The sequence below is a fragment of the Mobula birostris genome, chromosome 12 (assembly GCF_030028105.1).
Source record: "Mobula birostris isolate sMobBir1 chromosome 12, sMobBir1.hap1, whole genome shotgun sequence".
Lineage (NCBI taxonomy): Eukaryota > Metazoa > Chordata > Chondrichthyes > Myliobatiformes > Myliobatidae > Mobula > Mobula birostris.
In genome coordinates, this window is record NC_092381.1 from 67,937,568 (window position 1) to 67,958,494 (window position 20,927).

Consider the following 20,927-nt stretch of genomic DNA (forward strand, 5'->3'; position numbering starts at 1 on the left):
CTGGCAGAAATATTTAAAATGTCCCTAGCCACGGGTGCAGTGCCGGAGGATTGGAGGGTAGCTCATGATGTTCCGTTGTTTAAAAAAGGCTCCAAAAGTAAACCAGGTAATTACAGGCCAGTGAGCCTGACATCAGTAGTAGGTAAATTATTGGAAGGTGTTCTGAGAGATCAGATATACAAGTATTTGGACAGTCAAGGGCTGATTAAGGATAGTCAGCATGGCTTTGTGCATGGTAGATCGTGTTTAACGAATCTTGTAGAGTTTTTCAAGGAGGTTACCAAGAAAGTAGACGAAGGAAAGGCTGTGGATTTTGTCTACATGGACTTTAGTAAGGCCTTTGACAAGGTTCCACATGGGAGGTTAGTTCATAAGGTTCAGACACTAGGTATCCATGGAGAGGTTGTAAACCGGATTCGAAATTGACTGTGTGGGAGAAGACAGAGAGTGGTAGTGGATGATTGCATCTCAGGCTGGAGGCCTATGACTAGTGGTGTGCCTCAGGGATCTGTGCTGGGACCATTGTTGTTTGTTGTCTATATCAATGATCTAGATGACAATGTGGTAAATTGGATCAGCAAGTTTGCTGGTGACACTAAGATTGGAGGCATTGTGGACAGTGAGGAAGGCTTTCAAAGCTTGCAGAGGGATCTGGACCAATTGGAAAAATGGGCCAGAAAATGGCAGATGGAATTTAATGCAGACATGTGAGGTGTTGCATTTTGGAAGGACAAATTAAGGTAGGATATACACAGTAAATGGTAGGGCCCTGAGGAGTGTGGAGGAACAAAGGGATCTGGGAGTTCAGGCGCATAATTCCCTGAAAGTGGCGTCACAGGTAGACAGGGTTGTAAAGAAGGCTTTTGGCATCCTGGCATTCATAAATCAAAGTATTGAGTATAGGAGTTGGGATGTTATGGGGAGGTTGTATAAGACATTGGTGAGGCCAAATTTGGAGTACTGTGTGCAGTTCTGGTCACCTAACTATAGGAAGGATATCAGTAAAATTGAAAGGGTGCAGAGAAGGTTTACTAGGATGCTGCCGGGTCTTCAGGAGTTGAGTTACAGGGAAAGATTGAGCAGGTTAGGACTTTATTCCTTGGAGCGTAGAAGAATGAGGGGGGATTTGATAGAGGTTTACAAAATTATGAGGGGCATAGACAGAGTAAATGCGAGTAGGCTCTTTCCACTTAGATTAGGAGAGATAAATACAAGAGGACATGGCTTTAGGGTGAAAGGGGGAAAGGTTTAGGGGGAACATTAGGGGAAACTTCTTCACTCAGAGTGGAGGGAGTGTGGAATGAGCTCCATCTGATGTGGTAAATGTGGGCTCACTCTTAAGTTTTAAGAATAAATTGGATAGATATGTGGATGGGAGAGGTCCGGAGGGTTATGGACTGGGTGCAGGTCAATGGGACTAGCGGAATAAAGTTTCAGCACTGACTAGAAGGTCCGTATGGCCTGTTTCTGTGCCATAGTGTTCTATGGTTCTATCGTTCTAAAGGTTTACTGGAGAGGAACTGGCCTTTTACTTGCCAATCCACCTCTCTGAGAAAGACAGCCCTGGCTGGGGGTGGGGGGGGGTGCGGGGGCAATGCTGGAAGGAATCATGGACTGCAAAATCTGAACATCTCAATATTCTGTCCAAAAAGCCAAAAGATTTGTCATTTCTTCCATCTTCTTTGTAATTTCCTTTCCTGCAATTTATTATATGCCTTGAAATTGAAAACTACTCCAGTATTGTGAACACTGAGTTATGAAAGACCACAATCATTATATATACTTGCTTTGGGGACAATGTACTGTACCTGCACAATTATCATAATATTCCAACCTAAATGACAACCATTATAAATGTTGAAGCTGCAGTTAACTTGTCTCTTTCACGAATCCTCTTCATTTTTGTAATTAACAAGACCTACTCTGGTACTTGATTTTCTGGGCGATAGAAACCTCCAGGAGCTTGCACAGTGTGTGGTTATCTGTGAAAGCCTCAAAGTGATGGTTTACAGACCACTCATGCACAGCACTTTCTTACAGTGCATTCCGCCAATCATGGTGACCTTTAATGTAACATCCTTTGCCTCTGGTCAACAGATCCATTGCCAAATTTTGGAAATCTGATTATTTCACATTTGTGAACAATTATTGTTCAACTATTTACAATTTTGCATCTAGTTACGAACATATTTAATGAGTTTTAATTCCCTAGAGACATAGAACAATACAACATGGATACAGGCCCTTTGTTCCAAAGAATCCACACTGCCTACAGTGCCCACTCAATTACATGCATTCAGCTCATCCCCCTCCAAGCCCTGACCCTCCATGTACCGATCTACGTGCTTCTTCAATGACACTATTCTACCTGCCTCAACCACTTCTTCTGGCAGCTTGTTCCACACACTCACCACCCTTTGCTTTAAAACATTGCCCCTCAGGTCCCTTTTAAATCTATGTGGCTAGTTTAGGAATTCAAACCCTGGGGAAAAGACTGCTACAATCCTCATTACATATGCCTCTCATCTCATAATTGTAAACATTTCTATAAGGTTGCACGTCATTCTCCTACATTCAAAGGAACGAAGTCCTAGCCTGGTCATCCTCTCCCTCTGGCTCAGGCCCCCTAGGCCTAGCAACATTCTCATAAATCTTTTCTGCACTATTTCCAGTTTAACCACATCCTTCCTATAACAGGGTGATCAAAACTGTACATAGTATTCCAAGTATGACCTTACCAACTGCAGCATAATTGCCCAGCTCCTATACTCTGTGTCTTGATGAAGGCCAGCATGCTAAAAGCCTTTTTCACTACCTTTCCTACCTGTGATTTCAATAGATTATGCACTTGTACTCCTGGGTTCCTCTATTCCATAAACTCCCTAGTGCCATACCATTCATAGTATAAGTCCTACATTGGTTTAACTTTCCATAATTGCATCACCTCACACTTATCTGTATTGAAATCTATTTGCCATTCCTCGTCCACTTCCTTAACTGATCGAGATCTCCCAAGAATCTATGATAACCTTCATCACTTTCAACAACACCTTCTGATTTTGTGACATCTGCAAACTTAGTGATCCAACTTTGTGTACTTGCATCCATGTCATTTATATAAATAACGAATGACAGGGTTACCTACACTGACACCTGTGGCACACCACTAATCACTGGTCTCCATTCAGAGAAAGAACCTTCAACCGTAACCCTCTGCTTTCTACCAATGAGCCAATTTTCAATCCATCTAATCAGCTAACCTGGATTCTGTGGACCTAAACTTCCAGACCAGCCTACCGTGAGGTACCTTGTCAAATACCTTGCTGAAGTTCAAACTGACAACATCCACTGCCCTAACCCTCACCTATCCTTTTGTCTACCCCTTCAAAAAAACTCACAAAACTATGCTGAATCCTGATCAGACTCCGTCTATCCAGATGCTGGGAAATCCTGTCCCTCAGGAGTTCCTCCAGTTACTTCCCCACTACTGATGTCAAGGTGACCAGCCTTGTGTTTCTTTTCTTGTCCTTGCTACCCTTCTTAAACAGTGGAACATTAGCCATCTTCCAATCTTTGGGAACCTTACCTCTGCAAAGAACAACACAGCACAGTACAGGCTTTTCAACCCACAATGTTGTGCTGATTTTTCAACCTTAGATCATCCTAACCCTTCCCTTCCACATAACCTTCCATTTTCCTTTCATCCATGTCGTTATCTAAGAGTCTCTTTAAATGTCCTGAAAGGGAAGAAAGTTATCGCAGATTAGAGGGGGACCTCGATCAGTTAGGGAAGCGGACGAAGAAAGGCCGAGGGATTTTAATATAGATAAGTGTGAGCGATGCATTTCTTAAAGTTAAACCAATTGTGCCTCTACCACCACCCCTGGTAGCGTGTTTAATGCACCTACCATCCTCTGTGTAAGAAACTTAACTCTGACTTCCCCACTATATTTTCCTACAATCACCTTAAAATTACATCCCTTGTGCCATCTATTTCCACCTTGGGGCAAGCAGCTAAGTGTCTCTGGATACCATACTCATGGTAGACTTTCTGAATGAGGCTACTATGGGGAACCTTACCAAAAAGCTTATTAAAATCTATATCCACCTCATCCATTGCTCTGCCTTTGTCGATTTGTTTTATCATTTCCTCAAATAATTCAATCAGGGTTATGACCTGCCCCTTAGAGGTCGTGCTGTTACCCCTGGCCTCTGCAATTTCTTCTCCCATCTCCCATGAAGTCCAAGGATGCATGGTGAGGCCCTGGGGATTTATCCACTTAAGGCATTATAAGGCTGCAAATACCTCCTCTCTGGCAATATGAATTTCCCCTAAAACATCACTTTTTTTCCCCCCTCATCACTTGAGCAACTGTGATTTTTTCCTCAGTGGACACTTAGAAATACAGTTTTCACTGAAAATCTGATCATCTTCTGTGGCCTGAGACATAGGTAGTCATGCTGATCTCCAAGGGGACCAGCTCTCTCCATAGCCACCTTTTTATGCTTAATACATCCAGAAAACCTCCAAATTTTCCTTAACCTTACCTGCCAGATCCATCTCATACCCTCTTTTTGCTCTCCTGATTTTCCTCTTGGGATAATTTTTAAATCTTTTTTTATATTTATCTAGAGATTCATTCACCCTTGACCCCTTAAACCCAATGTAGGCTTCTTCCTTTTCCTCGACCAGATTTGTGACATCTCTGATCAGCCAAGAGTCCCTGATATTGCCAGGTTTTCCCTTCATTTGAACAGAAATATGCTGCTCCTGGACACTACTGCTCTTAAAGCTAAATATTCAAATCAAAATCTCAACAAGGTGAGTTATCTGCAGAAATCATCTGCTGTCAGGATCATTATCAATCATATAATGTTTTGAGCCTTATGACGTAGAAGTGGTCTAATGAATAACACACTATTTCATTTTTTACATTCCAACGCCACGATATATTGATGCATGCGAACTCTACATTGGACAGCTCAGCTTTTATGTGACTGATGCAGTTCAAATGTGACTTGAATTTACCAATGCTGGAAATAAATTCTGTTTCATACAATGAGAGTCTTTTGCAGCATCAAAGGAACACAGGCAACTCTAATGTATTTCCCAGACATCAGCTATCAGCTAATTTGTGTTTCAAATAAATGTCTTAGGAATATCTCAAAATGGCCTGTTGTACACGTAGAGGAGAAATGCTGCATAATATGTGAATTCCTCAAATGTATTTCAATGGGAATCTACTCTATTTCATTATAATTTAAATTGTGAAACATGTACATGATGATATTTCAGCTTGAATTTAGTAGTGTGTGATTATATTATTAGCAGAACAACAGAGGAATGCGTACTTATGACATTGGAACACTAATCAATTTCAGAACAAATCATCTGGGGTAAATATTTCAGAATGAGTTTCCTGGCAATTCTAAAGGCAGGAGATTTTGGCAGCCTGCTTGCAAATTAGGGCACATACCTTTGACCAGCTAATGGAAGGCTTGGGAATACCATGTGCTTTGCAGGGTAGCCGAATTGGGACTCCCTCAATGGTACTGAATATCTGAGGTCCATGTTGGATGGTGGGCACAACTGAAAGAGATGAAGCAAACCATTAATGACCAGATATATAGGACAGGATCCAGATCTATTTGGACAATGGTCCACTGGGAACTGGTGCCTGTCTGCCCTTCTATATTCAACAGGTCTTCAATTTCCGACTCTAAAAATTGAATAATCAGTTCAGAAATATGCTGGGGGCCAGATATTGGTACACTGGACTGCCCCTCCCCTTAAAGACACCACTCATTCCAGGCTTCAAGCTCCTTCACCAATATCTTAACAACTCTTTATCACCATCACCAAGGTAGTAAGTTCAAGCTTTCTGCTTAAGTTTTGCACCTCACTTGCTATTTAAAAAAAACGTATTCAATAATTAATTTATTTTCATTTTTTAGAAGTTTTATAATACATCTTGAACAACTTTTAAAGAGATACTTGAAAAGATATTAGGGCAGTGACTAGAAACCTGGTCAAAGAGGTAAGTTTTAAGGATCATTTTAAAGGAGAAAAGAGAGGCATAATGGCAAACAGGTTTCAAAGCTTTAAGCTTAGAGTCAAAATAATATAAGAAAAATTAGTCATCATTACTGGAGACCTTAGACACCACTGCAGGTGTTTGAGAGGGCAGGTTGCTCGACCTCACTGGTGTCATCTCTTTTTCACAAGTGGCTGTTAGCTAATGTAACGCTCCACTATATTGGCTCGTATGTGTCTAGGGGAAATCCCGCCCGGCCCCCGCCTGGATGCTTCCCGCTTGGTCGGCTGCTGTACCACAGCCACCCGAATCAATCCCAAACATCAATCATCAGCCAGCACACACAGTACCTTTTACCAGGTACACTTTATAGATATTACTACGTCTATGAAATTAATATAAGTTTGATACAGAAAAGGAAGTAATGGAGAAAAAAAAGCACCAGACTTATCAAAGTCCAAGTTCTTTGTGCACAAGTTGGAGCTCAGAAATTCTTGGCGACCACCCGGACCCTGTCGACTCGCGGCTCGGGACCACCCGGACCCTGTCGATTCGGGGCTCGGGACCGCCCGGACCCCATCGGCTCTCAGGACCACCCCGAGTGATCGACTGGAGCCTTTTCGCACGTCCGTCGTCCTCCTTGTCTCTCCTCCGACTCCCCACCAAAAACCCCCGCACGTCCACTGTCCTCCCCGTCTCTCCTCCATCTCCCCCACAAAAACCTCCGTTCCCAGTCATATGAGACAGCATTATCACCCCAAGAAATAATAACATGAATACCCATTGGCTAATAGCACCTGCTATCTGTATTAACCCAAGCAAATGTCTAGCTAGAGACTTTCCCAGCATTTAACATAACAAAGAAGCCATTTTAAACTTAACATACAAAGAAGAGACCTTGTATACTAACAATGTGCTAACATGATGTCCTGCCCTAACACTGTTCCCCAGGCAATGCAGCAGGACCTATACAACATAAAACACATCTATTTGATGGCAGCTGCAAGCGGTTTGACTCTTGAGGACCTAAAGAAACTAACTACAGTCCAAGTTTGAAAAGTGGCTTGAAGTGTGCATTATATCCTTGTACAATGGGGCAACAGCAAATTTTTAAGTATATGCGATGGATCTGAACCAGTATGACTGGCAATTAATGCTTTGAGGAATGAATGGTGGCTGTCACAGCCATATGCTTTATGCTTGTAAATGGGGTAAAAGGCAGTCCAATTTCTAGGCCACTATCAAATTATAAATGGAACACTTTATCACATTTGGGAAATAGAATATTCTGCTGCTAAAGTGTTTATGATACTTAAAACTTACAAAGCTTAACATTTCTGCTGGACTTCATTTATTAATTTCAAGTATATACTTGACACAAACTCAGCATTGTCATTTATTATCTTTGAACTTGCAACATTTTTAAGTATGACACCTGAAGATGACAGAAATGACGGAAAGACCTGCAGTGGTTTGTCCTGTGCATGACACTTAGTTAACAGCTTTTCAGGTTTAGCCCTGTTTTGGGCATTTTGTAGATAAGGTGGTCTAGTCCTGCTATTTTCTCATTTGCTTTTTTTTCCCTAATTTGATTTCTATAATTATACAAATGGTGTGAATGATGGAGGTGAACTGGAAATAGCCTTTCAATGAGATGTTATCAGTTGCATTTTGGAACCCGTACCAGTGTATGGGGGTAAGAAATATTTTCCAGACTAAGCCACCGTTCACAGATTTAAAAAGGAAAAAAGGGAATTCTTAAAGTGTTGATGAAAATTGTCCAAATCATTACTGATAGTGCACAAAAGGGAGAATTTTTCACTGCTCATTCCATGTTGTGTTTATTCCAAGTATATGTGATTATACAAAGTTTGAAGAGAGATTTAAAACCATAAGACAGGAGCAGAATTAGGCCATTCAGCCCATCGAGTCTACTCTGCCATTTTATCATGGCTGGTCCCAAATCCCACTCAACCCCATATACCTGCCTTCTCGCCATATCCTTTGATGCCCTAACCAATCATGAAACGATCAACTTCCACCTTAAATACACAAACTTGGCTTTCACTGCAGTCTGTGGCAGAGCATTCCACACATTTACTACTCTCTGGCTAAAAAAAATTCCTCTTTAGCTCTGTTCTAAAGGGTTGCCCCTCAATTTTGAGGCTGTACCCTCTAGTTCTGGATACCCCCACCATAGGAAACATCCTCTTCATATCCACCCTATCTAGTCCTTTCAACATTTGGTAGGCTTCAATGAGATCTCCCCATATTCTTCTAAATTCTAGTGAGTACAGGCCCAAAGCTGCCAATGTTAAACCCTTCATTGAGATCTTATGTTAAGCCCTTCATTCCCAGAATCATCCTTGTGAACTTTCTCTGGACACTCTCCAATGACAACACATCCTATCTGAGATACAGGGCCCAAAACCATTGACAATACCCTAAGCACGGCCTGACTAGTGTATTATAAAGGCTCAGCATTACCCCCTTGTTTTTATTTTTTATTCCCTATTAAATAAATGCCAACATTGCATTTGGCTTCCTTACCACAGACTCAACCTGTAAATTAACCTTCTGGGAGTCTTGCATGAGAACTCCTAAATTCCTTTGCACCTCTGATGTCTCCCCATTTAGATAATAGTCTGCACTATTGTTCCTTTTACCTAAATGCATTATCATACATTCCTCAACACTGTATTCCATCTGCCACTTTTTTGTCCATTCTTCCAATTTGCCTACGTACTGCCACAATCACATTGCCTCCTCAGCACTACCTACCCCTCCACCTATCTTCATATCATCTGCAAACTTTGCCACAAAGCCATCAATTCCATTATCTAAATCACTGACAAGCAATATGAAAAGTAGTGGTCCCAATACTGACCCCTGAGGAACACCACTAGTCACTGACAGCCAACCAGAAAAGGCCACTTTTAAAATCCTGCCTGTCAGCCATTCTGCTATCCATGCCAATATCTTTCCTGTAATGCCATAGGATTTTATCTCGTTAAGCAGCCTCATGTGTGGCACCTTATCAAACGCCTTCTGAAAATCAAAGTAAATGACATCCACTGCCTCTCCTTTGTCCACCCTGTTTGTTACTTCCTCAAAGAACTCCAACAAATTCGTCAGGCAAGAATTCCTTTTACAGAAGCTATGCTGACTTTGCCTTATTTTATCATTAGTCTCCAAGTGCCCCGAAACTTCATCCTTAATAATAGACTCCAAAACTTTCCCAGCCACTGAGGTTGGGCTAACTGGCCTATAATTTCCTTCCTTTTGCCTTCTTCCCTTCTTAAGGAGTGGAGTGACACTTACAATCTTCCAGCCCTCCAGGACAATGCCAGAATCAAGTGATTTTTGAAAGATCATGACCAATGCATCCAGACTCTTAAGACTTAAATGTTCCAAGCAACAAAACAGTAAGCTTTAGCAGAAAAGTTTCATAAGTGTGTGTGTGTGTGTGTGTGTGTGTGTGTGTGTGTTTGTTTGTGGGGGGAGGGGCTAGACTAAGTTAATTTTGAGTACTGATGAAGTTGGCTTTAAAAAGTCAATGTTAAAAGAACTTTTTATTTAAAACATTTTATGTTAATTTTTGTGCTGTGCATATAAAGCAAATGCTAGTTTTTTCTAAAAACAGAGGAACTAGTACATAGATTTATCTTTCTCCCAGATTAACTCTGCAGTACAAGCATATCATTCAGTCTGGGGAAGTCATTAACTGGAGAGGACACAAGCTGGTCTGCCAGTTTCCTGTTGAGAACTCTGTGTGGACCTATTGAAGTTATTAAGAGTTGCTCATTTTTATCTGTCAAAGTCATCATAACATTCAATGGACAAGTGTTTCAATGTTATTGTTATCAATATTTTAATCACCACTGAACTCAGTTAACAGAATATCTATGAAGTGTAACATAACCTTCATTTCAAAATAGAATTTTAAAGTCTTTTTTTTGGATTAGAAAGCATAATGCAATGGTAAGACTTTGATGAATTTGTCTTCGATTAGCTAAAAACTTTCTTAAATACATTCCTTTAATTTGCTGTGCCAGCCAAGGATAACTAAATGATAAAGATGAAGGAGGAAACAGAGTGCAAGAGTAATCTATAAAGTAACATAAAAGCACACAGTAAGACTTTGACAGGTTTATAAGGAAAAAAGATAGTAGGTAAATTCAACATTGGAAACTGAGGAATTAATAATTGGAAATAGAGAAATAGCTGTGATTTTAAATTATCATTTTGGATTGATCTTCAAAATAAATATTAAACATATGGAGTCTAAAGGGGCTAGAGGTGGAGGAACTTGTAATAATCTCTTTAGAAAACAATTCAAGGCAAACCCATAAGACAAAAAGAAAATTGTAGAGAAACTACAGAAGTTGGAAATATGGAAAAAAATACAGAAAAGGAAACAAAGATTCAGTAGAAGAGAAAACACTTCAGAGCGGGAAAACTGAATTAATATTGCAGGTGGATAGCGTACAGTAGAACATCTATCTATTGTCTGTTCATTTATCTCTACTTCAATCCAACTACGTATGCATACATGCATGCATCTACCTCTCTCTCTATCTATTAGCTATCTATCTGATACAAATAAAGCAAGTGAGTAACCTGAAATTATTGAATTCAGTGTTGGAAGGTTTCAACTTGTCCCAACAGGAAATGGCAGGTTGCTTGTCAAAGATATCAGCATTTGGAAACTCATGGCCTAATTAGGGAGAGCCAGCATGACTTTGTGTGGGGCAGGTCGTGCCTTACCAACTTGACTGAGCTCTTTGACAAGGTGATGAGAGAGGATGATGAAGGTAGAGCAGTGGAGGTTGTCTACATGGATTTAAGTGAGGTGTTTGACAAAGGCCCTCATGGGAGGCTCATCACTGGCCATATGTGATTTGCTTGCTAAATGACACTTTAAGAAGTCAAGTTTCCAAATATCACTCCACTTCTTCCCATTTGTAAATTCTCCAGCAACTTTTGCATTGTGCCAAGACACACCAGTTTCTGTATTGTACATCAATATTTCTCATAGCTATATATTTTGACCTCGTGAGCTTTCAGTGTAGAAGTTTCTACTATTTCATTAAGCCATTCTGCTTTAAATAAACTAACAGTTCTTTTGCACTTCAGGCCCTTTGTTTCTTTGGAATTCAACTTAATGAATCAATAATTTCTTCAATAAAAACAGTATAAATAAGCCAGATCTAAAATCTGCAGACAAATCATCACAAATTCCATGTTGTCAACACTGTTTGCATCAGAAACCGGAAAAGGAAGTGTGATTGTGTACGATCACGAAATATACTTCACATGCCTCCGAAGTATAGGGTGACAACCTTTTGTGCTCAGTTTAAATTCCTTTGTGCGCTAGCAGCAAAAGAGGTGTGCATGTGCGCACTTAAGAGGGAACATTGGTTAAGAGGGAACATAGGACTGGAAAATGGACATGGACTTAGGGGAAAAAAGCTTGTGTTTCCCCCAAACATTGCGGCTACAACACTCCGGCCAAACATGGTCCTGTGGTCCACAACAGCCAAGCTGGCATATGGTGTCTAAGAAGTTTGAGAGGAAAAAGACCAAGTACTCTGAACTGGCAATTGAAGCTGCCCAGAATACCTGGAAGACCAAGATTTTCCCTGCAGAAGTGGGATGCAGGGGATTTATTGCTACATCTACGACCAGTCTATTGAAGAAGATGGGGGTGAGGGGTCACTCCCTCCAACAAGCAATCAAGTCCTTGTCAAACGCAGCAGAAAAAAGCAGCAATTGGATTTGGATTAAAAGGAAAAACAACAACTGGGCTGCAAGATGAAGACAGGAGGGTATGGAACTGAGGGGGGTGTATCTGGGACGTCAGGTAGCACCATTGAGCCCTGTGGAGACGTCGTGGGCTTATCAATGAAATGTCAAAAAAGGAGGGTGCCCACCTGAGGACCCCAATGACATACCTACCCTCCCTCCTTGTCACCACTCCAAGCCCACTGCCAACATTGGGAGTGCCGACTTACCATAGGGATTGAAATATCAAGTCCTAGTAGCTCTACTGCAGCAAATTGGCTGTTTGGATTCAGAACTTGCTTGAACATAGAAGACAGCAGGTGGTGATTGAAGGGATTTATTTGAGTTGGCAGTCTATAATTAGTGATGTTCTGCAGGGATCTGTGCTGGGACCCCAGCTGCTTGTGATGTATATAATGACTTGGCTGAAAATGTAGTGGGTTAGTAAGTTTGCAGATGATACTAAGATTGGTGGAGTTGTAGATAATGTAGAAGACTGGCAAAGAATACAGCGAAAATATAGATCAGTTGCAGATGCAGGCTGAGAAATGGCAGGTGGAGTTCAACCAAGATAATTGAAAGACCTTAGCAGTCTTGCTGAGCAGAGAGGTCTTGGGATCCAAGTTCACAGCTTCATGAAAGTTGCTACACAAGTCAATAAGGTGGTTAAGAAGGATGGAATGCTTGTTTTTATTAGTCAAAGCATTGAGTTCAAAAGTCAGGAGGTTATGTTGCAACTTTATAAAACCCTAGTTAGGCCACAACTGGAGTACTGTGTACAGTTCTGGTCACCCCACTATAGGAAGGTTGTTGAGGCTTTGGAGAGGGTGCAGAAGAGGTTTACCGGGATGCTGCCTGGTTTAGGGGGCACATGCTATCATGAGAGGCTGGATAAACTTGGGTTGTTTTCTTTGCAGTAGCGGAGGCTGGGGAGAGATTTGATAGAGGCTTACAAGATTATGACAGGCGTAGATAGAATATACAGGGAGCATCTTTTTTCTAGGGTAGAAATGTCTAATACCAGTGGGCATGCACTGAAGGTGAGAGGGGGTAGGTTTGAGGGAAATGTGAGGGGTAGGTTTTTTACTCAGAGAGTGGTGGATGCCTGGAATGCACTGCCTGGTATGGTGGTTGAGGCAAATACAGTAGAGGCTTTTAAGAGGAGTTGAGATAGGCACATGGAAATGAGGAAGATGAGGGATATAGACATTGTGTAGGTAGGAGAAATAGGTTTTTGGGATTTTTTCAAATTTTTTTTTATCTGGTTCGGCACAACATTGCAAGTTGAAGGGCCTGTTCCTGTGCTGTAACGTTCTATATTCTGTTATATTGAGATTTATTACCGCCATGCTGGACACCACAGACAGATAGATCAGATTAGAATGATGGCCAATTGAAAGCTCAGGGACACCCTGGAATTCCCCATGGCTTCCAGAGATGACCAAGGAGACTGGTAAATTGCAAATGCAACATCATTATTCAAGAAAATAGGAAATTATTCGCCAGTCACCCTAACACGTGTAATGGAAAAAAATGTTGGAACACCAGGAATCAATAAGAGAAATAGGCCCTTCTGCCCAATAAATCTATACCAACCATCAAGTGCCCATTTATCACCCATATTCCTCTCAAATACTCACCTATGCATCCACTGGGATCAACTTACAGTTTTACATTACAAACCACGACTATAAGACATAGGAGCAGAATTAGGCTATTTAGCTCATCCAGTCTGCTCTGCCATTCCATCATGGCTAATTTATTATCCCTCTCAACCCCATTCTCCTGCTTTCTTCCCATAACCTTCGACGCCATGACTAACCAGGAGCCTATCAACTTCTGCTTTAAATATACTCAATGACTTGACTTCCACAGCTGTCTGTGGCAATCAATTCTACAGATTCACCACCTTCTGGCAAAAGAAATTCAGCCTCATCTCTGTTCTAAATGGACATACCTCTATTCTGAGACTGTGCCCTCTGGTTCTAGACTCCCCCACTTTTGGAAACATCCTCTCTGCATCCACTCTATCTAGGCCTTTCAATATTCAATAGGTTTCAATGTGATCTCCCCTCATTCTTCAAAACTGCAGGGAGTACAGGCCCAGAGCCATCAAATGCTCCTCATGTGTTAACCCTTTCATTCCTGGAAGCATTTTTGTGAACCTTCTCTGGACCCTCTCCAATGCAAACATATCTTTTCTTAGATAAGGAGCCTAAAACTGCTCACATACTCCGAGTGCAGTCTGACCAATGCTTTATAAAGCGTCAGCATTACATCTTTGCTTTTATATTCTAATCTTCTCAAAATGAATGCTAACGTTACATTTGGCTTCCTTTCAATCAACTCAACCTGCAAGTTAACCTTTGGGAAATCCTACATGAGGACACCCAAGTCCCTTTGCACCTCTGATTTCTGAATTTTCTCCCTGTTTAGAAAATAGTCTATGCCTTTATTCCGTCTACCAAAGTGCATGACATTACATTTCCCTACATTATATTTCAACTGCCACTTCTTTGCCCATCTCCTAACCTGTCTAAGTCTTTTTGCAGACTCCGTGTTTCCTCAACACTAGCTGCCCCTCCACCTATCTTCATATCATCTGCAAACTTGGCCACAAGACCATCAATTCGGTCATCTAAATCATTGACATCTAACACGAAAAGAAGTGGTCCCAACACTGACACTTGTGGAACAATTTTAGTCACCAGCAGCAAACCAGAAAAGGCCCCCTTTTTTTCTACTCGATATGTTAATAATCTGGATAACAGAACTGATGGCTTTGTGCCAAGTTTGCAAATGATACAAAGATAGGCAGAGCAAAGATCTGGTAGATGGAATATAGTGTAGGGAAGTGTATGGTCATGCACTTTGGTAGAAGGACTAAAGGGGTAAACTATTTTCTAAATGGGGAAAAAATTCAGAAATCAGATGTACAAAGGGACTTGGAAGTCCTCATGCAGGATTCGCTAAAGGGTAACTTGCGAGTTGAGTTGGTGGTGAAGAAGGTAAATGCAATGTTAGCATTCACTTTGAGAGGACTAGATTACTAAAACAAGGACAGAATGTTAAGGCTTTATAAGGCACTGGTCAGATGGCACTTACAGTACTGTGAGCAGTTTTCAGCCCCTTATCTAAGAAAGGGTGCTGGAATTGGAGATGGTCCAGACGAGGTTCACAAGAATGATTCAGGGAATGAAAAGTTTAACATATGAGGAGCATGTGGTGTCCCTGGGATTGTAATCACTGGAGTTTGGATCTCTTGAAATCTACGGAATATTGAAAGGCCTAGATAGGGTGGATGTGCAGAGGATGTTTCAAATAGTGGACAAGTCTAGAACAAGAGAGCAGAGGCTCTGAATACAATCACAAGGGTGAGAAGGAATTTCTGTAGCTAGAGGCAGGCGACTCTCTGGAATTCATTGCCACAGATGCCATGCCATAGGGTATACTTACAACACAAGTTCACAGGTTCTTGATGAGTAAGGGTGTCAAAGGTTAAAGGTTGAAGGCAGAAGAAAGGGATTGAGAGGGAAAATAATTGGCCTAATTGTTTTCCCATGTCTTGTGGTCTAACTTCAAAACTGAGAACAAAACGTTCCACTCTTGAACTACTGGTGATGTCATGGGAATGGAGCCGAGGCTAGTAAATCAAGATACGTGTTGCCCTTGACTTTACTGATTGGTAAGGCAGGTGGAGAGACGGAAGGGTGAAATAATTCCTCCTTTTCCAATACTCCTGTGAATAAAACTAACAGTCAGGAGTAAAAGCATTCAGCCATATCTTTTTTATTGTCCCACTAGACAAAAACATAAAAAGGAAATGGCATTCATTGAAAGGGGACAGGAAACCTATCCAAAAAAAATGTTCTTGTACATAATCTGTTATTGTACACCTGGTTGCCCCTGGTGACACATCTGGTAAAGTTAACATGTCAAGTGGAAATCACTTACAATTCATTTACCATTATGTTTTTTCACAATCGTTAAATAACAAAGGTAAAATGTAACATAATTTCAATGGCTCCAAATAAAAAGGCAGAAATGGGGATCAACATTATCTCAAATATTTCACAACTCATCAACTTGCAGTGCTCCTTCTACTCCAATCACGTGGTCTCCTGGGACAGCAGTCGAATCACACTCACCAAATATATTCACAGTAGTAGTTCTGTTGCTTGTTCCAGCAACGTTACTGGCAAGGCATGTGTATTTTCCACCATCTCGTAGGCGAATCCTTTCAATATGAAGACTTCCATCTCTACGTATGGTCACGTAACCATCTGACGTCACCTAGAGGAGGGCAGAAAACTTGTGGCATTGACATAGAACCAACTGATTCGCTCACAGATTTACGCTTCTCCACAGTAAGATATCAGAGTTGCAGTTCTGTGGTGGGAAGTGAATTGCCACCAGAAAATAATGATGATGCACAGAAGTCGATAAGCAGTCCTGAGGAAGATTCGCAGCCTGAAACCTCGACTGTTTGTTTCCATGTATACTGCCTGACCTGCTGAGTTTCTCCAGCATTTAGAATGTGTTGAAGTAGATAAGTAGTTTACAATTTTGGAAATAACTTACACTTGGAAGAATTACATTGACAGCTTTTTCCCATGTTTTCTTTATCCCTTTACTTCACTATGTACATCTGGCTCAGCTTCACCTACTCCTGGTTCCTGCAGCTGCCTGGAAGGAATTTGTATATAATCCTCAAGATCGCGTCGGTTTCCTCCGGGTGCTCCAGTGTCCTCCCACAGTCCAAAGATGTATTGGTTAGTAGGTTAATTGGTCATTGTATATTGTCCCGTGATTAGGCTAGGGTTAAAGCAGGGGATGGAGGGCAGCACAATTCGGCATGACTCTGTTCTGTACCACAATAAGTAATTTTTAAAAACTTCATGTTTCCTCTTTAGGGGCCACTGATGAACACTGGTGTCTGAGATACGTCTAGCAGAGGCCTGCTTTATCCTTCAAATCCTGTTAACCAGCTGTGAATATAATTGCGCTGATTTCCGAAAGCCGAACCACACCGCACCCAATTTCTCATCCAGGCAGTGTACGATGTGCTTCCAAGCCCATCAAACCTGCACACATGGGGCAAGGCAGAGTCACCTGCGTGCCCACTGTACTCCAAGTGAGGAACCCTGGAGCACATCCTCAGCGGCTGTGCAAGGGCGCTTGGTGAGGGACGGTACAGGTGGAAGCATGATCAGGTCCTGAAGACCATCGCTGAAGCCGTCAGCGCAGGAGTTGAGTGGGCGAAGCGGTCCCGACCCTCCAAGCAGACCATTGCCTTTGTCAGAGCTGGGGAGCAGCCAATACCTGCCAAAAGAACATCTGCAGGCATTCTGACCTCTGCAAGGGACTGGCAGCTGTTGGTGGACCTCAAAGGGCAGCTGAAGTTCCCCAACCATATCGCAGCCACCACCCTGCGACCAGACATTGTCCTAGTGTCTGAGTCTACTAAGCAAGTGGTGCTGCTGGAGCTGACAGTCCCATGGGAAGATCGCTTGGAAGAGGCCTTTGAAAGGAAGCTCTCTAAGTACTCAGGACTGGTCAGCAACTGTCAGCAGGCTGGATGGAGAGCGAGGTGTCTCCCGGTGGAGGTTGGTTGTAGGGGATTCGTAGCCCGTTCTTTAGTTAGAGCCTTCACCATTTTGGGCATCGAGGGAGAGAGGAAGAGGAGAGCCATCCGCAGTACCACCGATGCGGCAGAGAGGGCCTCAAGGTGGCTGTGGCTCAAAAGAGGGGAGCCATGGAGTCATAAGTAGCTAGCCATCTGGACACAAGCTGGGGTCTAATCAGCCCCGGCTGGGTCACCTGGAGGAGGGTGTATGATGTTGAAAGACCCGAAACACCCGATGATTCCAGGAACATCACTGGAGATGTGTCCAGAAGCATCAATAGATGTATGTACACAGCCACTCCCAAGTTTCCCTTTGTAGGTTTCAGCGTATTTCTACTCATTCAGTTTCTTTTAAAGTGGGAAGATGATGGTATATGTTGTACCTTCTTTAATCGATGTAATTAATATACAGCAATAACCATTTCCTATTGGAACTGCTTAATTAGAATTTCCACTTCCATAGTATAGGCTGGTTTATGCCTGATCCGGCCTGTGTCTTGCACTAACTTCCTGCAGCTGTAAAAATCTTTTACAGCCTCGCGGATCCAAGCAACTTCAGAAACATAGAGTGTAATCAGGCTCAGCCATGATCGCTTCCCCCCCCCCCCAAAGAAGTGCTGATAGGTTAATTGGTTACTGTCAATTATCCATAGTGTAGATGAGTGGTAGGAGAATACAATGTAAGAGGTGGACAAATGAGACCATGAGACTGTAAGACATAGGAGCAGAATTAGGCCATTCAGACCATCGAGTCTGCTCTACCATTCAATCATGGCTGATTTATTATCCCTCTCAACCCCATTCTTCCTCCTTCTCTCCGTAACCTTTGATGCCCTGGCTAATCAACAACCTATCAACCTCTGCTTTAGATATACTCAGTGACTTACCCTCCACAGCAGTCTGTGGTAATGTATTCCACAGATTCACTACCCTCTGGCTAAAGAAATTCCTCCCCATCTCTGTTCTAAATGGATGTCCCTCTCGTCTGAGACTTTGCCATTTAGTCATAGACTCACTCTTATTGAAAACACCCTTCCCAGATCCAATCTATTCAGGCCGTTCAATATTTGATAAGTTTCAATGAGATCTCCCATCATAACTCTAAACTCCAGAAAGTACAGGCCTAGAGCTATCAAATGCGCCTCATATGTTAACCCCTTTTTTCCTCGGAGTCATTCTTGTGAACCTTCTCTGGAAGGAAGAGGTTCCAGCTAACCCTGTGGGGAAAATACCATCCTTGAGAGTTCACTCTGAGCTAACATTGTTTGGATGGGTAGAAAGGCCTCCTTCTACATCACAAGAATATATTGACTGGCTGCATCACAACCTGGTATGGAAACACCAATGCCTTTGAACAGAAAATCCTACAAAACGTAGCGGATACGGCTCAGTCAATCACAGGTAAAGCTCTCCCCACCCCTGAGCATATCTACATGAAACATTGATAGATGTGCAGGAAAAGCAGCATCTATCATCAAGAACTCCCACCATGCAGGACACGCTCTCTTTTCACTGATGCCATCAGGAAGAAGGTACAGGAGCCTCCGGACTCACACCATCAGAAAGAAGGTACAGGAGCCTCCGGACTCACACCATCAGATTCAGGAACAATTATTATCACTCAACCATCAGGTTCTTGAACCAAAGGGGATAACTTCACTTGCTCCATCATTGAAATGTTCCCACAACCTATGCACTTATTTTCAAGGACTCCTCATCTCATGTTCTCAATATTTATTGTTTATTTATTTATTATTTCTTTCTATTTGTACTTGCAGTTTGTTGTCTTTTTCACACTGGTTGAACAAAAGACAAATGGTCTTTCATTGATTCCATTATGGTTATTATTCCATTACGGACTTACTGAGTATGCCCGCAAGAAAATGAATCTCAGGGTTATATATAGTGACATACATATACTTTGATAATAAATTTACTTTGAACTTCTGAAAAGCCATTGAATAGTTTTTAAATGTCACTGATGTTCTAAGACATTTAAAAACAGCTTAAAAGAATTAAAATAAGCTTAAAGGTTTTTTTTTAAGTCAGTAATAAATTATTTATAAATACATTTAAAAGATATTAATTCATTGAAAGTGGCATTATTAAGTAAATTAGATAACAAACACTTGGCATTAACCCTTTCACATCCCCAACATTTTAAGGGAATAGCAAAACTGACTTAGCCCTAGAGTGAAACACGACTGGAGTAGATATTCAGTGTTCAGTCCAGTGGCGGAGCGGGGCGTCGTATGCAATGATGCCCACCTTCAGCTGGTCTCAGACATCCACGCTACACCATGGTACCGCCTACAGAGTGCAGATCGCAAAAGAGTTGCATGCTGACACTTCTTTACAAAACTACCAGCAAAAGTAGTTTCAGCCCAATTTTTACATAACATCAATGCTGGAAAAAAAAGAGGATATTCTGTCTATTTTGCATCTGAATGAAACAGTAATTGAGTGATCTAGATAACATTCATACCATAATTTGTTCGGACAGCTGATGCATATCGAATAGTAGCCTTTACCTTTATTGTGATCGTCTCATCATAATCCTTGATTATGGATCAGAACGTAACTACGATCTAGCCTATTCTCTTGGCAGAAGTATTAAAAAGTAGGGGAAAGATTTCCGTTGCTCAAAGCCTCAGATATGTTCTGCTCTTGGCCACTGGCAGAGGAAATTGGAATATCTGCTCTGTGCCACATGTAAATGTCATAAAGCTAATCCGAGAGTGAATGGGGATTTCCTGCCATGGAGGATGGGTTTCTTCTAGGCAAATATCTAAATGGAGGAATGCTAATAAAAAAAAATTCAAAACAAAACTGCTGATTCCTCAGATTACCAGAAGCTTAAGGGTGCTGTTTTATTATTGAACAAAGAGGTTTAGACATGAGGATGCTGCTTCTAACAGGCACTGGATAGATCAGATACTGACAATCACTTTCACTGGTACAGCCATACACAGTTCTTCTTTTTTCCCAATTTGGCCCTCGTGACTGCATCAACACCAGCCTGTTTAAGTTACTTGTGCTTGTAACTTTGCCTGGATGTAGGTTTATTAAGTGTGTGTGCGCATGTGGAGGAAGGGTGGTTGGGAAGGGAAAAACATGAAGAAAAGACAGCCCTTTTGTGTTTAATGCAGCTCCAATTATCCTATTGCATACGTGCAACTCTGCAGTGGGCCACTCTGAGAACAGTGCTTGGCTCATCGTTCCTTTGTACAGTAACACATACCCTTTAATTATTCTCATTAGGTCCATGGCAGTGTGTTCTGTCTGGGAAATGGAATATCTGGCAAGAACACACTCAGCTTCCCGCCACCCGCTCCATTGCAGTGCATACCTCCTGGCCACTGAACCCTGATCAGAGCAGAGCAGCAGTGGAAACTTCACAGGCCAGACCTTGACAGCTATTGCAGTTGAAGAAAAAAGTGTCGTGGAAAAAAAAAGGAGAAGGAGGAGAGATTCTCTTTAGA

At 41.8% G+C, this 20,927-nt stretch overlaps 1 protein-coding gene across 2 annotated transcripts in view; it reads right to left on the reverse strand.

The window, feature by feature from the left end:
• Positions 1-20,927, reverse strand: part of hmcn1 (hemicentin 1) — a 514,861-nt gene that overhangs the window by 279,737 nt on the left and 214,197 nt on the right. For both annotated transcript variants that reach the window (XM_072273998.1, XM_072273996.1), the window contains exons 19-20: positions 15,968-16,112; positions 5,478-5,590 (exon numbers count right to left, since the gene is read on the reverse strand). In XM_072273998.1, the coding sequence (XP_072130099.1) occupies positions 5,478-5,590; positions 15,968-16,112 (258 nt within the window). The remainder of the gene's footprint in view (positions 1-5,477; positions 5,591-15,967; positions 16,113-20,927) is intronic.